The sequence below is a fragment of the Ovis aries genome, chromosome 3, assembly GCF_016772045.2.
Source record: "Ovis aries strain OAR_USU_Benz2616 breed Rambouillet chromosome 3, ARS-UI_Ramb_v3.0, whole genome shotgun sequence".
In the NCBI taxonomy this organism is placed as follows: Eukaryota; Metazoa; Chordata; class Mammalia; order Artiodactyla; family Bovidae; genus Ovis; species Ovis aries.
In genome coordinates, this window is record NC_056056.1 from 6877126 (window position 1) to 6892338 (window position 15213).

Consider the following 15213-nt stretch of genomic DNA (forward strand, 5'->3'; position numbering starts at 1 on the left):
GTGTGTGCTCGCTCAATGGGCGGAGCTAGGACGGCGCCCAGCGGCCGCGAGCGGGATAGCAAGGCGGAGCTGGGCCGGGCCGGGAAAGGAGCTTCCGGGCCTAGGGCTGAGATCGGACTTGGCTGCCGGTCTGCGCCCTCCAGTCCTGCGGAGCTGTCCCCGCAAGGCACCCCTAGCTTGCGCGCCCAATCGCACCGCGATCCTCCGAAACCGCAGAGGGCGCTGTCGCCGCCGCCGCGATCCCTTCCCCGGGGCTTGAGCGGGCCGGAAGCGCGCGGGTGACTTCCGGCGCGTAGCCCCGGGTTGGGCGGTGCACCGGGCCGGGCGCGGGGCGGGGGACTGGACCCAGCGAGCGGCCGAACCTGGTCAGGACCGCGGGCTCCGCGACGTATCCCAGTCGACGTCTCGGCCTCGGTGGAAGGTGCGGCCGCCGCCATGCCGTTCCTGCATGGCTTCCGGAGGATTATCTTCGAGTACCAGCCGCTCGTGGATGCTATCCTGGGCTCCTTGGGCATCCAGGACCCCGAGCGGCAGGAGCCCCTGGACGGGTAACTCGCGCCCTTCCCCGCCTCAGACCGGCGCGGCACCCCTTTCCTTGTCCCCACAAATATGGCGGGCGGTGTCCTCATCTGTCAGAGGAGACCGAGGGCGGGCGGGGATGGGTGGAGGCGGCCGCGGCCCGCTCAGGGAGGCCCGTGGGGCGGGGTGGCGGCAGGGCCTCTGCCTCAGCGCCCCACCCTGCGCCCTGCCGGTCCTGTGCCCTCTACCTGGAGCTGCAGAGGAGCAGGATGTAGTCGGTAAACGCGGCGCGGGATGAGCTTTCTGTAGCCCGGAGTTTCTCGTTTGGTATAGACAGGCGCGCGTCTGTCATACGTTAGCCTGTGGGAAGGCTGTTCAGAAAGCGCATCGTTTAGAGGTTACATCGGCGAGCTAAAACCCTCACCCTTCGTGGTGATCGTGCTACCAGAGAGAGGCTGACAGTGGTTAAAGTGGTATATACTGCCTTACGTGGAGTGGAGAAAAGAGCCGAGGAGAGGGGGGATCGGGGGTGTGTTTTGGGCATCAGTTGGAATTGGCGAGGGGGGGTAGGCGGGTTGGGGCTGTGGTGCAAAGGGCTTTCTGGGTCCCTCAGCCTTTGGTGGACCAAACCGTCTCTGAGTGTGATCGGGCTTTGGGAGGTCTTCTGACCGCCCTGGCTGCTGGGCGGCCTGAGCTGGGGTGCAGCACCTTCTGCAGCCCCGGGTTAGTCGGTGTCTGGTTCTTGCCTTTGGCCGCAAGGGTTCCCTTCAGTGCCAACAGCGCAGGTGTATGAGGCTTTGTACCTAAGTCAGGGGCCAGGTTGTATGGGTGACTTGGAAGGAGGTTGATGACAGCCCCAGTCCTTTCTCAGCAAACCTGGAGTCTGCTCCATTGAAAAGATCCAGCTTGGTCCACCAACCTTTTCGGAAGAGACTTTCTGCCCCATGGAGCCAGGGCCCTGCCTGGGGTGGGAGTGGGGGCGAAGTGGGGGTGACTGCAGGAGACCAAGGCCACTTACCCGCAGGGTGCCCTGCCAACCTGTCCCACCCTCAGCTGCTCCTCTCTCCTGCCCCAGGCCCAGTTATGCTGCCAGCGAGGAGAGCCGCATCCTTGTTCTCACCGAGCTGCTGGAGAGAAAAGCCCACTCTCCATTTTACCAGGAAGGCGTGAGCAACGCCCTGCTGAAGATGGCCGAGCTGGGGCTGCCGCGCGCAGCCGCTGTGCTCCTGCGGAATGGAGCCAACCTCAACTTTGAAGGTCTGCCGGAGCCTGGAGGGCTGGGGTGGATAGATGGCTTGAGTGTGGCCTGCCGGGGGTGGGCAGTCAAGCCTCCAGGCTCTGCCCTCATCTCTTCAGGGGTGATGCCTGAGGAAACCCACACTGGGTGGCCTCCCACCCCCTGCAGTTTCCCAGAGGCCCTCAACCACCTCTGATCAGGAGCAAGTTTGTCGCTGCTCCTATCAGGCGACTGACTTAGCAAACTTTCCCCCAGCTCCCAGCTAAATCCTTGCTTCCATTAATGCAAAAATGGGGCTGCTGGCACTGTGCCCAGAGCTAAGGGAAAGTAATTTTCTGCCGCTGGTTCTGAGCCATGTTGCATGCTGGTTCCTGCCACAGGGAGAGGGGGGAAACAGATAAGACACATTGGGCATAAATCACGGACTGATGGTGTTGGCGTCTAGCTGGTGTGCCCGGGAGGTGCTGATGGAGCCATCTTCCTTCCCTCTTTGTTTTGCCCTGGGTGGGGGGTTGGGGGGGCAGGCAAGGTCAGCCGGGAGACACTCGGGACTGACTTGTTCCCGAATGGGGTTTTTGTGCTGATACAGGACGTGCCAGGCGTGTCTCTCCTCCCCTTTGGAGGACAGGCTCAGAGGCGGCTGGGCTCCTGGGAGGTCAAGGAGCGGGGGAGGCGTTCTGCAGTCAGTCACTTGGGAGACCCAGCTTTGAGCATTTGTGGGTGTTCCTCCCCACAGCCTTGTTTTAGGTCCTATTTTACAAAAGGGACTAAAACCCAGATTAAGTACCTTGTCCGTTCACTGGAACACCTCCCCAGGACCCGAACCTAGGCCTGACTGAGCACCCTAGCGTCTGACGAGGACAGCTGTGTCCTGACCCCTCACGGTGCCAGGAGCCCTTGGGTCGGAGCGTTGGGGCTAGGCTGCCAGGCTGGTCCTGGAATCCTGTGAGAATGTGCCGTCGGGCAGGGCTGATGTGAGCTGTGTCTGCGCCTTCAGACCCGGTCACCTACTACACGGCGCTGCACATCGCCGTCCTGCGAAACCAGCCTGACATGGTAGAGCTGCTGGTGCGCCACGGGGCCGACATCAACCGGAGGGACCGGGTAAGAGCCAGCCCTGCTCTGAAGGAGGCATGTGGCCGGGGCCCTGAGCCGCTCACAGGCCCCAGGGCCAACCTGGCTGTGCTTTCTTGGCTCAGATCCACGAGAGCAGCCCCCTGGACCTGGCCAGCGAGGAGCCGGAGCGCCTGCCCTGCCTGCAACGCCTCCTGGACCTCGGAGCAGACGTCAATGCGGCCGACAAGCATGGTGGGTGCTCCTGGGAGAAAATTCTGCAGGATAGGCTGGGGCCAGACTGCCTCGTGAGGTAACCCTGGGCGTGCTGGGGTGATGGCTCGGCAGGCAGGCTGGAGGCAGCCCGTCTGACGGCAGAGCATGGCTGGATGCGTGCTGGTGCCTTCTGCTGACTCACAGAGGCTTGGGAGGTGGTGCATCGTGGCCCCACAAGGGCGTCTGCAGGAGCTGGACCTGTGTGCTCAGCTCCTGAGTGACAGGGCTTCCTTCCACCCAGGCTGGGTCTCAGGTAGCATCTCAGGGCCCAGAAAAATCCTCCTTCTCCTGGCCCTTCTGGTCCAGTGTTTGTGTCAATGGAGAGAAAACGGCCAGAAACCTGTCACCCTCAGCCATAGCTGAGAGGTCAGTTTGGTGTTTTGTTTTTGTTTATTTTGGGCTGTGCTGGGTCTTTGTTGGTATGTGGACGTTTATCTAGTTGTGGTGAGTGGGGCGACTTTCTGGTTGGAGTGTGCAGGCTTTCCATGTTGGAGGCTTCTCTTGGGAACATGGGCCCTAGGGCGTGTGGACTCAGTAGCTGTGCTCCCGGGCTCTCCAGCACGGGCTTAGTGGCTCCGCGGATATGGAATCTTCCAGGCCAGGGATCAAAGCTGTGTCTCCTGCACGGCAGGTGGATTCTTTACCACTGAGCGGCCAGGGAAGCCCAAGATCAGCTTTGGTTTCCTTTCATTTGGCTGCACCGGGTCTTAGTTGTTGCACGTGGGATCTAGTTCCTTGACCCGGGATCAAACCCAGACCCCCAGCATTGGGTGCACAGAGTCCTAGCCACTAGGCCACAGGGAAATCCCAAAGATCAGTTGTTTTTAGCCTTCATTATCTGGTCCCGAGGGTCTGTATTTCCTCCGGGCTGGCCTGGCCTGGCCTGGGCTTCCCCAGCCCCGCCTCTCCGCCTCACTGGCTCTCCCTCACTAGGTAAGACAGCCCTGCTGCATGCTCTGGCCAGCAGTGACGGGGTACAGGTCCACAACGCCGAGAACATCCGGCTCCTGCTGGAAGGAGGTGAGCCCCACCCTTCCACTCGGCCCCCAGACCGTGAGGCGCGGCCACCCAGGCTGAGGCCTCCTCCCACCTCCTCTTCCCCCTCCTGGCTCTCCTAGGAGGTGAGCCCCACCATTCCACGCACCCCTGGACCATGAGGCGCAGCCCCCTGGGCCGAGGCCTCCTCCCACCTTCTCTTCCCCCTCCTGGCTCTCCTAGCGGGTGAGGCCCACCCTTCCACGCACCCCCGGACCATGGCCCCGGGCCAAGGCCTCCTCCCACCACCTCTTCCCCCTCCTGGCTCTCCTAGGGGCGGACGTCAAGGCCACCACCAAAGACGGGGACACAGTGTTCACCTGCATTATCTTCCTGCTGGGCGAGACGGTGGGAGGCGACAAAGAGGAGGCCCAGCTGATCAACCGCTTCTGTTTCCAAGTCACGCAGCTGCTGTTGGCCCACGGCGCCGACCCCAGCGAGTGCCCAGCCCACGAGTCCCTCACGCATATCTGCCTCAAGAGCTTCAAGCTCCACTTCCCCCTGCTGCGCTTCTTGCTGGAGTCGGGAGCCGCCTACAACTGCTCCCTGCACGGCGCATCCTGCTGGTCCGGCTTCCACATCGTCTTCGAGAGGCTCTGCTCCCACCCAGGCTGCGCGGAGGACGAGAGCCACGCGGACCTGCTGCGCAAGGCGGAGACCGTGCTGGATCTCATGGTGACCAACTCCCAGAAGCTCCAGCTGCCCGAGAACTTTGACATCCACCCTGTGGGCAGCCTGGCGGACAAGATCCAGGCCCTGCACTTCTCCCTGAGGCAGCTGGAGAGCTACCCCCCGCCCCTCAAGCACCTGTGCCGAGTGTACATCCGCCTCTACCTTCAGCCATGGCCCGTGGACGCCAAGGTCAAGACCCTACCTCTGCCTGACAGGCTCAAGTGGTACCTCCTCAGTGAGCACAGTGGTGCCGTCGAGGACGACATCTGACCGTCCGGGCTGTGGGGCGGGGTCTGGGCAGCCCCGTCCGCCTGTGGGTGATTGAAGTACCAGGGCGGCCCGAGGGGACAGCCTTCGGTCCGCCTGTTAGAAGGTGCAGGGTGGAGCCAGGCGGCTGCAAGCACTCCAGCGGGGGAAGGCCTCTCTCTGCAGGGAGACTGCCCCCGCTTCCCCTGCAGCGACTCCGAGCCTTGGCCCACAGTGGAACCGGGGACAGGGTTTAGGACAAGCACAGACCCTCCTGGTGGGAGGGAGTGCCAGGCACTGAGAGAAGCAAGAGGGCTCCATGCCCACGCCCTCCTGAGGAAGCCGGCCTGCCCCAGCCCGAGTGGAAACACCAGGAGGGGCCTGTGGGGTGCAGCCCAGCCGAGACCCTTGACTCTTCACTCAAGATTCTGTCAAAAAAATAAGTGTTTCAGGGCAGGTAGGGAGAGAGCTGAGCTAACTCTGGCCAGCTTCTATAGCTCTCGGGCCAAGCCACCCACCACCCTGCCCACCAAGGGGCAGGGCTCTGCTCTGGCAGCAGCTCTGTTTGTGCCAAACGTGGGGTTTGGGGACCACGCCTTCTAAAAAGCAATCATGCATGACCGTGGGCTGTCTTTCTGAAACGTCTCACATCGTGAGGGCTCATCTGATGGGAAAAGCTACCAAGGCTGAAAGCCAACCTCCGCCCTCTGTTGAGCCCTCACCAGGCCGCCTGCGGGTCACACAAGGTGGTCATTGTGAATTGTGTAACCGCCTTGGAGATAAGCTGAGGCGACTAAAGGATATATTTATAAAATTAAACTGATTTCTCTTGGCCTTAAAGGTCCTTGTGTAACATTCACACACACACACACACACACCCACACACCCACCCCACCTTCCCTGAGTTCAGGATAAAGGATCCCCCGGCAGCCGGGAGGGAGGGGTGGCAGGCACAAGATGCCACGCTTAGAGCAGTTTGCAAGCCGCATGACACGGCTGTCCCAGTAAAGACGAGCACCACTCCAGACGGGCGAGGGCCTTTCCAGCATAGGCTTCACCCTTTTATTTTTAACTGAAAATGCCCCCCCGAGGAGAAGCCACAGGCACAGCTGGGAGTGATGCTCCGGTCTCTCTCCTTGCCACAGGCTGCGGTGACCATCATGTTAGGAGGCCAGGGCCCCATCACCACAGTACCAGCAACGTGGACATGCCCCCATCCCCCAACAGCACCAGGAACATGGACATCCCCCCATCCCCCCACAGCACCAGCAATGTGGACACGCCCCCACCCCCCAAGAGCACCAGGAACGTGGACATGCCCCCACCCCCAACAGCACCAGGAACGTGGACGTGCCCTCAGCCCCACGATTCAGCAGGTGCCATGTGGACTCGCAGCCAGGAGGTCCACAGCTGTAGGCCCCACAGTCCCAGCTCCCCCTCTTCCCCGAGGCACAGTCCTCAGCAACTACATTAAGGGTCATTCTCTTCCTCCTGAGGCAGCCAGGCCTGTGGCTGGAGGGCCAGCCAGTGTCTTGGAGGTGAGGGACTCACTCTTGCTCCTGATGGGAGCACAGTGGCTCAGGGGTCACCCACTCCCCACCTCGCTGCAGCCTCACCGCCCCATCCAGCAGCACTCCTCTGGACCAGGTTCCCTTATGCCTTTTTGAAAAAGAGCCTGTTTGGCAGTGGATGGCAGACAGGTGTATTTAGTGACCCCACTCAACACTCCCGAACCATCAACGTGGAGCGTCTGGGCCTCACCTGGCCGCCAGTCCCCAGTCCCACACCGGCCCCGTGCTCCGCCGGCCCGCTCATCTCAGGGCGAGGCTGTAGACGTGGTAGATCTCGTCCGGGAGGTTCTCCTGCCGCTCCTGGGCCAGGAGGCTGAGGCCCGCGCTGCGGACGATCCTGTGCACCACGTCCAGGGCGCGGCACACGCTGCTGTCCACGTCATCCAGGATGACGCCCTCCTGGGCCATGTTGTCCTTGATGACGACAATGCCGTTGGGGCGCAGGCCCTGCTTGCAGCGCCGCAGGAACTCGGCCAGGTGCTCATCAGTCAGGTGGCCTGGGGGAGGCAGAGGCCGTCACTGGGGAGAGGCGGGCTCCGCCAGGCCCCTGCGTGGCCTTCGGCACTGCCACTGACTTCCTGAGCGCTGACTGTGCTGAATACACAGGGTGTGCTGGCTCTCAACAGCCCAGAGGGGTTCACCAAACCCCACTTTGAGCGGAAATGGGCGCAAAAGCCACCTGCCCCACACCTGCCTCCACCCATCCTTCCTAGCCCGGGCCAGTGGTGCGCACCCAGCTGAGTTCCTCACCTACATTACAACCCCAAACAGAACTCAGGGCTGGACCCCCATGGGCTCCCAGCAGGCCTGGGCCGCCCAGCTTGCAGTGGGGAGGCCTGCTGCCAGGTGGGCAACCCGAGAAGAGCACCCTGAGTGTGCCGTCAGGCTAAGTGGGTGCAGGATAGGACAGCAGGGCAGGGCTCGCTCTCCACAAACAGCACGGGGGGCGGCCAAGGCTTCCACTTTTCCTAAAAACCCCTTCCTTAGGAAAACTGATTTCCACATTCTTTGAGTGCAGTTAAAACTTGAAAATTAAATATTTTTTTCAACAAAAAACTGCCCCCAAATGGGTCGCAGCAGATACTGAGCTGAAACAAAACGTGGAAACAAATGAGCCTTCAAGGTGAAGCCCTGGGGAGGGAGGATTTGAGGATCCTCTGGCCCCCCAACCCCCAGTAGCAGATGGGCAGGAAGGTGCAGAGAGGCACGGGAGGCTCACCTATCACCCACTGGATCCAGATCACATCGTATGACTGTGGCTCGGGGCTGAAGTCCTGCAGGCCGCAGCAGAAGAAGTTCCTCACTCGCTTGCCCTCCTCGCCCAGGTAGGTCTTGGCCTTGACCAGGAAGTCCTCCGTTACGTCCACCATGTCCACCACTCCGAAGAGAGGCAAGAGCAGCCGCTTGGTGATCCTCCCAATGCCAGCTCCGCAGTCCAGGGCATACGAGGTCCCCGTCTTGTTCGGGCCTTCCTGAAGCAGCAGGGAAGACAGACTGAAGAGAAAGGTTAGAAGCCAGACGGACCCCGTCTCTGCAAAGGGCCTTTCCTTGTGACCCCCCAGAACGACTCGGATCAGTGGCTGGTGGCTGGCGTGGGTGGGCTAGCGGTGGGCGTGAGCACAGCACAGCCTTTTTCTGGGTCACGTGTTCCTGAAATGAAAGCCACCCTCCACTTAAAGGTGTTGACTAGATGCACTCATCTCCTCTCGCTCCCGAGACTCCCGTCACAAGGACCGTGGACAGAAGCAGTGCAAGAAGGAAGAGGGCATTCAGTGAACACACCTGGGAGGCTGGCACGCGGGTAGAGGGGCGGGCAACAGCAGCCGCGGTGTGTGCCAAGGGAGAGGAGGGAGGCGGGCCTGGGGAGGCTCCGACCACAGCACCGCCAGCCTGGCACAGAGGCGGTGGCAGGACGAGAAACTGGGAGCCTGTGTTCAGCAGACCAGCCAACACCCATAGCCCAGATTTTTGCAAACACGGCAGGAGAGCAACGGTTTCTGCCTCTGGAAAAATGGAACAGTCTGCGAAAATGCTGCTCTGTTCCGGCACCAGGAGGCCCCAGCGTGACCGCCGGCTCCTGGTGGGGGACCTTGCGGCAATGCCTACGAGCTGGCCCGCCCCACCCGCTTGTCAAGGCCTGGGTAGTGGACGTGGGCTCTCCTCCTGGAGAGCACACCGGACCTGCCTACCCTCAGAAACCTCTGCAGGAACTTCCGGGAGCTGTTGATGTCGATGCTGGAGATGTGGCCATACCCCCCGAGCATGCCGTCCACGGTGGCCGGGACCTCCTTCCAGTACGTCTTGGCCTTGGAGTAGAACTGCTTCTCGTCCTCGATCACCTCGCTCGTCATGCTGTCAGCAGCTGCGTCTCTGCCCAGGCACCAAACTCAGCGCCGGTGGCTCCTGAGGAGGAAAGGGAAGTGGGTGAAGCAGTCAGGTTTCGGGCCCCGGTCTCCTGGCACGGCTGCTGCTGGTCTCACGATCCTGTCCGATGCCGAGGAGCGGCTGGCCCCCCAACCCCCGCCCGCTCCTACCCCTCGGAGGGCAGGGCCTCCTGACTCTTGTATTCAAGTGGTTTTGCAGAGCTATCTTCATGTCAGCAGGAGACCCAGCGTCCCGGCTTCTCCAGCTTTCCTTTCCCGACAGGACACCTGACCTGGCGGCTTCTGACCCCACGGTAGACAGGATCCTGATCTAGTTAAAGGAGAGCAAAGCAGGGGACTGAAGCCTCCTCTCTGGGACCCCAAGGACCCCGCCTCCCAGCTTTGGTCATTAACACGTGGACAGGCTCGCTGTGGGGTGCAGTGCTGTGAACAGGGAGACAGGCAGGCAGACACACACCACCGTGCGTGAGGGCCACAGAGGGGCACAGGGGTGGGCAGACAATGGGCGCCGGGGGACGTGACACAGCAGCTGACACCAGGGAGGGGGACACATCTGCGCAGCAACTGGGAAGACGCGAGGGCGAGGGGCTCTTCCAAGGGGAAACTCGGGGTCCTCTAGGTCACGGCTACCAACTCAGCCTTCAGCCCAAAGGGCAGCAAGCTGCAACTACTCTGGGTTAAGCAGAAGTGGCCTGAGACGTGAGATTCCAGAAGGCGGTGTTGGCAGCTGAGTGGACTCCTGGGTGAGAGACCCGGCAGATGGCCAGGCCCCTGCAGCAGAACAGAGGCCCACAGCGCCCCATACCCGCTGGCTGGGCTGCGCCACATGGGGCAGGGAGGGTCACACCTCTCCCCATGGACAACACTGGTCTACAGATGCTCTCCGTGCACAGGGCTGGTCCAGATACAGCCCAATCCCCGAATGGAACCAATGCAAACACAAGGCAGAAACGAGGCCTCTCGCTGAGACAGAAAGTGCTATGGGAACTCAAGGGATGAAGAAGTCCCTTCCGAATGGCAGATGGGGCAGCAGCTGAGAGAAGGCAAGCCCTGAGCTGGGCCCTGAGGACCAGGAACACTCTAGATGGGGACAGGGGCAGAGCAGAGACGGCGTAGCGTGCACCCCACACAGAGGGCTGGCTCGGCTGGCTGCCACGTGTCACCAACAGGGAAGAGATCGGCTGAGTTTCTGAAGGGTGAGGATGTGCGGGGACCCAGCCTGGGGACCGAGCTGGGGCAGCATGGGAAGGCAGGGTGAGTCAGGGTCCCCAGGAGGCCCGTGCAGAGGAGGGGGTGGACGCACGCGCTCGCATCTTACCCTAGGCCGGGAGGCCCGTGCACCTGCCACGCCCTAGACCTCCCCACGTGGGCAGCTCATTTGCACCACAGTGTCTCAGCTCAAGTGTCATCTTCTCCCAGAGGCCTGCCTTGGCCTGCCCGAGGTGCCTTCCTCCCATGCCCTTACCCACTCCCCGTGGCTGCTGCCTTCAGAGTGTGGGTTTCTTTCTGAAATGAGCTGTTTACTGACTGTCTGGCCTTCAAGGAATGGAAGCCCCCCAGGCAGGAACTTTTCACCACTGTGTCCCAGCACCGAGCCCACGGGGGTCACTCGGTGCAGAGGTGACAGCCCCCCAGTCCTACAGGAAAGCTGTGCGCCCCTGTGCTCTGGGGGCTTCACTCCGCCCCCTTTATACAACTCTGCAGGGCTGTAGCTAAGCCCACTCCCGCCCCACCGGTACAGTCCTGCAAAAGAGCTGGTACCCCCAGAGAGCGAGGAACGCATCAAAGGAAGTCACGGGAAAGTGCCCTGGGGACAGCACGGGCCTGCAGGACGCAGTCTGGAGACTAGGAGGAGAGAAGGGGAGCAGAACATGAGGTGCGCTGGAGATTTTTCACTCCTGTGTCTGTCGCCAGCCTCCAACCCGCACCTGTATTCTGAACTTGTCCCAGAAGGAACCTTCCAGAAGCAGCAGGCGTGCCCCGCCCAAACAACTCAGAGATACGGCTCCTCGATGCAGTTCCACTTCTGCCGTGGCCAGCCCTTTCCAGAGACCCCACCGGCGAGTGGGGTCACCAGGGAGGGCCCGGCCTGGCAGGTGAGAGCTGCTGGGCAGGGGGCCGCCTCCTCCATGGGTCCGGGCTTTCTCAGGGGCCAGGTCGCACACGGGCCTTCCGAGATCAGAGGAAGGCCAAGAGGTCCATGAGCCCGACCAGGGTCAGCCAAGGTCCCCGGCTCGGAGGCCCCTTCCGCTCCCGGAGGCCCCTGCTCCAGCCCTTCTGCAGGCTCCTGAATCAGCTCTCAGGCCGATCCCCCGCTTCCCTGGGCAGGCGCAGGGCCCGGGACCCCGGTGACAAGGGCTCCAGTTACTGCACCCACCCAAGAGCCCTCTGGATCACAGGCTGGGGGGTCCTGGGTTCCAAATACAGTCCCCCCACCCCAATCATGGCGGTGTCCCACACCCGTGTCCCAACCCCTGAAGCTGCCACCCCCCAATCAGAACAAGGATGTCACATGCTGCTTGTGAGAATGGGCTCTTGTCCCTCCAACCCTGAGGGACACGCGCGGCAACAGGACGCAGAGACCTGCCAGTCCCCAAGCACGCTAGCTGCGGCAGAGTGGCAGTGTCTCCTGACAGCTGACAGGAGAGGGGGCTGCCAGCCTGAATGTCACCTGGGACTTGACTCGGTTTGGGGCGGCCTACGTGGGTGGGGTCGGCAAGGCCAAGTGGACTCCCCGGCCCTGGCCAAAAGGGGCCACGGCAACTCTGCCACAGCGTCCCTCCCGGCCCGACCACCACCCAGGAAGGAGAGCGCCAAAGCCAGCTCCTCCACACCACACAGCAGCGCTCCCCCTCAGACAAACTTCTGCTTCCGTACTTGAGTCTCTCCCCCCACTGGACTGGGAGCTGCCTGAGAAAGCAGAGGCAACACCCTGGAATGTACCACTGTATTTCTCTCGCATTCCACACAGCTCACAGGTATTCAACAAAATTCCCTGCCGATCAAAAGAACAGAATAATTGTGGGACAATTATTATCATTATTATTATTAATTCGGGGTGCACTATCCCCCTCTGCCCCGTTGTTTGCCTTTCCTCCCAGCAGACATGGCTCCTGGGCGCAGGGACACTGCCTCACACACCCTTAGCCTCAGACCTGATACAAGGGGGCGGTTTACTAACTGGTTGCTGAAGGAATCAAAGAAGGACCTTTGTGCGGCTACAGCCATTCTGCACTTTTCAGAAAATCCTACAAAGATGTACCCGTTCCAATGTGATAACACTGAAGCCCTTTACTGACAGTATGATTTTTTGCTTTACCAAGAGCCGTACAACACGATTCCTTTAAATGCCAAGGCCCCCTGAATGATCTCATCGACAGGAATCCCACTGACAGGCAGAGTCTGGGAATAAGCCAGGGAGGCACATCCGGGCTGGGAAACGGCAAGGGTGACTTTGCCATTTGTTCTAACAGCTTAGATTCATTAGTAAACATGACTCCTGGGGCCCTGTCTACACTGTACCTCCTGGCATCCAGACTGGGGTGGGCAGGAGGTCCCTAGGAGGCAGAGGGGACAGCAGTTATTGATCAAACTGCAAGAAGTCCTCCTACGCTTGGTCCAGATCACAGGAAGGAGCCACGTGGCCGCAGGGATGCGAAGGGGCCTGGGCACAGTCTGGCTTCGTGAGTGCTCTGAACGAGCTCAGAGGAGAAGAGAAACCCTTTGCTCATTAGCGAACTTCTGCTTCTCAGAGTGGAATGTGTCTGGGCATCCTTCATGGTCATCTCCCCACTCCAAGGTGTTCAGGGTGACTGACCCTGAGCAGCCGCCCCAGCAACTACTCTTCTTCCAGCATCCGTGACAGAGAACGGTGTCTGAACTGTCACTACCTGTCAGTGGAATTCTTGTAAATGAGATTATTCAGGGGACCTTGACATTTAAAGGAATCATGTCGTAAAGGAGGAAACAAGGAAGACGCAACAAAGACAGGAGGAGATTAAACTCTGATGGTGAATGAACCAGGTCTGAACGCTGGCTCTGCCTCCCACTGGCTATGCAAGCTAAGACATAACCTCAGTTAAGCAGGTGTCTTTATCTATAAAATGGGAACAATATTGACTTTACAGGAGGGCTGTGATGATTAAATGTGGATATAAAAGTGAAAAGTGATCCAGACACTGCTGGGCACATATTAATCTTAAAAAAAAAAAAAAAAAAAAAAAACAACCTCTGTCCAATGATATGCTCATCAATTCTCTCTGCTAAGTGTGAAGATCTAATGAGAAAATGTACTGAAAGGCCCTTATACACCGTGGCGTGTTGATCACACCTAAGGGATTATTCCTGCTACTGCAGGTGGTCAATCCAGTCGCTCACATGGCTCTGCCAATGGCAGCAGAGGGGAGCGAGCCTCCAGCCATGCAAGCACAGAAACCCTCAAGGTTTTGGTGACTCCAGGGCTTCTGGTCGCCACCAAAGCATGCCACATGTATTTACTTCCAACCCTCCCATAGTCCCTGGTACACACAGAAAAACCATTCACTAAAATGGAGCGATGCACACACACAGGAAACCAGGAACAGAACAAGGACAGAATCCAGACTTCTGACCCCCCTCAAGGTCCCCTTTCTCCCAGGGGCTCAGGCCATCTCACTGAGCAGACTCTATACATCCAGACCACGTGCAGTACAGCCCAGCCCCACTGGCAGGGCCTCTGACACCAGCTGTTTCTAACCCTTGTCTTACAGACACACCAAGATCCAGAGAGGCGCAGCTGACTGGGCAGCAGAGCTTGGGCCTTCAGATTTATGGCAGCCTCTCTGCCAACAGGCTGACCTTGGCTCCAAGGGCTCGGGGGGCCGGCGGGCTCTCTTTTGAAATAGCACCTCTGTTGAGCCGTCACTGGGGTCGGGTCCAAGGTGAAATATGAGAGCGACGCCTGTGTAACGGGCACGATACCCTGTGCCCGACTGTGATCTGAGCGGTTTTCCTGAATCCTCACACCCACCCTCCTTTGCGGGTGCGCGCCTTACCCGTCTGGCACAGGGGAAACTGAGGCTCAGACAGGGAAAGGAACTTGCGGCGGCGGGAGTCGGCGTGGGGCCAGTGCCCTGATCAGGCTTGCGGGGTCTCAGCCTTCCTCCACCCCGGGACCCCGGGGGCCCAGGGCCGGCCGGCGGACCTTCCGCGAGCGCGCACGTGGGGCCGAGCCCGCTCGCGCTCGGGTCACGTGAGGAACCGGGGAGGCCTCAGGGCACCCAGGCGGTTGGGGTCCGGGGCCTCCCCTCTCCCGGCAGCCACTGTCTCCGCCCCACCCCGCTCCGCCTCGCGCTACTCACCCCGGGTGGGGGCTCCCGGGACGCGGGAGAAGAGGACGGGGAAGCGGAAAAGAGGGGGGCGGCGGCGGCAAAGACCCCCCACCTGCCCACGACCAGCTCCGTCCAACCTCGGCTAGAAGCGACACCTCGCGGCGCGCGCCGCTTTTGCCCACTTACGTCACTTCCGCTCTTCTGAGGGCGGGGCCGCCTCGGGCTCCGCCCCGCGCGCGACTTGTCCCCGCCTCTCCCCCCCCCACCCCGCACCCTTGGGCTTCGGCCCTAACTCGACAACTTCCCTGCGCAGAGCTTATCCCACCTCCGGCTTGTGCACCAGCTCACTTGGAGCAGGCTTAAAAAGAGCATTTTGTGGGTCTTCCACTGGGTTACAAAAAAAAGAGGCGGGGGAGAGAGCCTTATTCAAGCCTTAACTCTACCCATAACAATTAACATCCTTAAAATATACAGATCCAAAAAAAAGTAAAGGAAAAATACCCTTGACAATGCCAAGGGGTTGCCACTCCAAATAAGCGGAACAAGTCCATGATGTTTCCATTTCGAAAAGGTTGCCCTTTCCTAGGTTCCTCCCAAACACAAATTCTGAATTGGTCCCTGAAGCAGTCGAGATGAACATGTGAGTTTGCAGGTGGAAGACCTTGTGAACCTCTCCAAGCCTCAGTCTCTACTTCCGCCAGATGCACAGAATAATTGCTCATTTTTCAATGCTCGAGGGTTACATCTGTGGGATACTGTGAGTTGAGCCTTCAGCCCTGTGTGTGGAGCCTGCTGTCGGTAAATAGAAACTGATTCATAATATTGGTCACTGTATTCATGTATAGCATAATATTCACAATATTTATCATAAATTCTTTTTTCCTAAACTGATATCCTGGCTTAGAGTTACA

General features: G+C 60.1%; 2 protein-coding genes across 7 annotated transcripts; one reads left to right on the forward strand and one right to left on the reverse strand.

Annotated features, from left to right (window-relative positions):
- Positions 1-280: 280 nt before the first annotated feature.
- Positions 281-5878, forward strand: ASB6 (ankyrin repeat and SOCS box containing 6). 2 transcript variants are annotated; one of them, XM_015094144.4, is made up of 6 exons: positions 281-548; positions 1595-1776; positions 2754-2860; positions 2956-3064; positions 4019-4105; positions 4395-5878. In XM_015094144.4, the coding sequence occupies exons 1-6, from the start codon at positions 436-438 to the stop codon at positions 5060-5062; spliced, it is 1266 nt and encodes a 421-aa protein (XP_014949630.2). In that variant the 5' UTR covers positions 281-435; the 3' UTR covers positions 5063-5878. The 2 variants fall into 2 exon arrangements, with proteins under 2 accessions (XP_014949630.2, XP_042101475.1); XM_042245541.2 differs by having other exon boundaries at positions 4521-5878.
- A 181-nt stretch (positions 5879-6059) lies between these two features.
- Positions 6060-14478, reverse strand: NTMT1 (N-terminal Xaa-Pro-Lys N-methyltransferase 1). Of its 5 annotated transcripts, none has more exons than XM_027966311.2 (4): positions 14415-14478; positions 8799-9012; positions 7829-8081; positions 6060-7106 (listed from the first exon to the last, which is right to left on the reverse strand). In XM_027966311.2, the coding sequence occupies exons 2-4, from the start codon at positions 8958-8960 to the stop codon at positions 6850-6852; spliced, it is 672 nt and encodes a 223-aa protein (XP_027822112.1). In that variant the 5' UTR covers positions 8961-9012; positions 14415-14478; the 3' UTR covers positions 6060-6849. The 5 variants fall into 5 exon arrangements, with proteins under 5 accessions (XP_027822112.1, XP_027822114.1, XP_027822111.1 ...); XM_027966313.2 differs by having other exon boundaries at positions 7829-8103; positions 8863-9012; positions 14333-14478; XM_027966310.2 differs by having other exon boundaries at positions 14333-14478.
- Between the last annotated feature and the right edge of the window lie 735 nt (positions 14479-15213).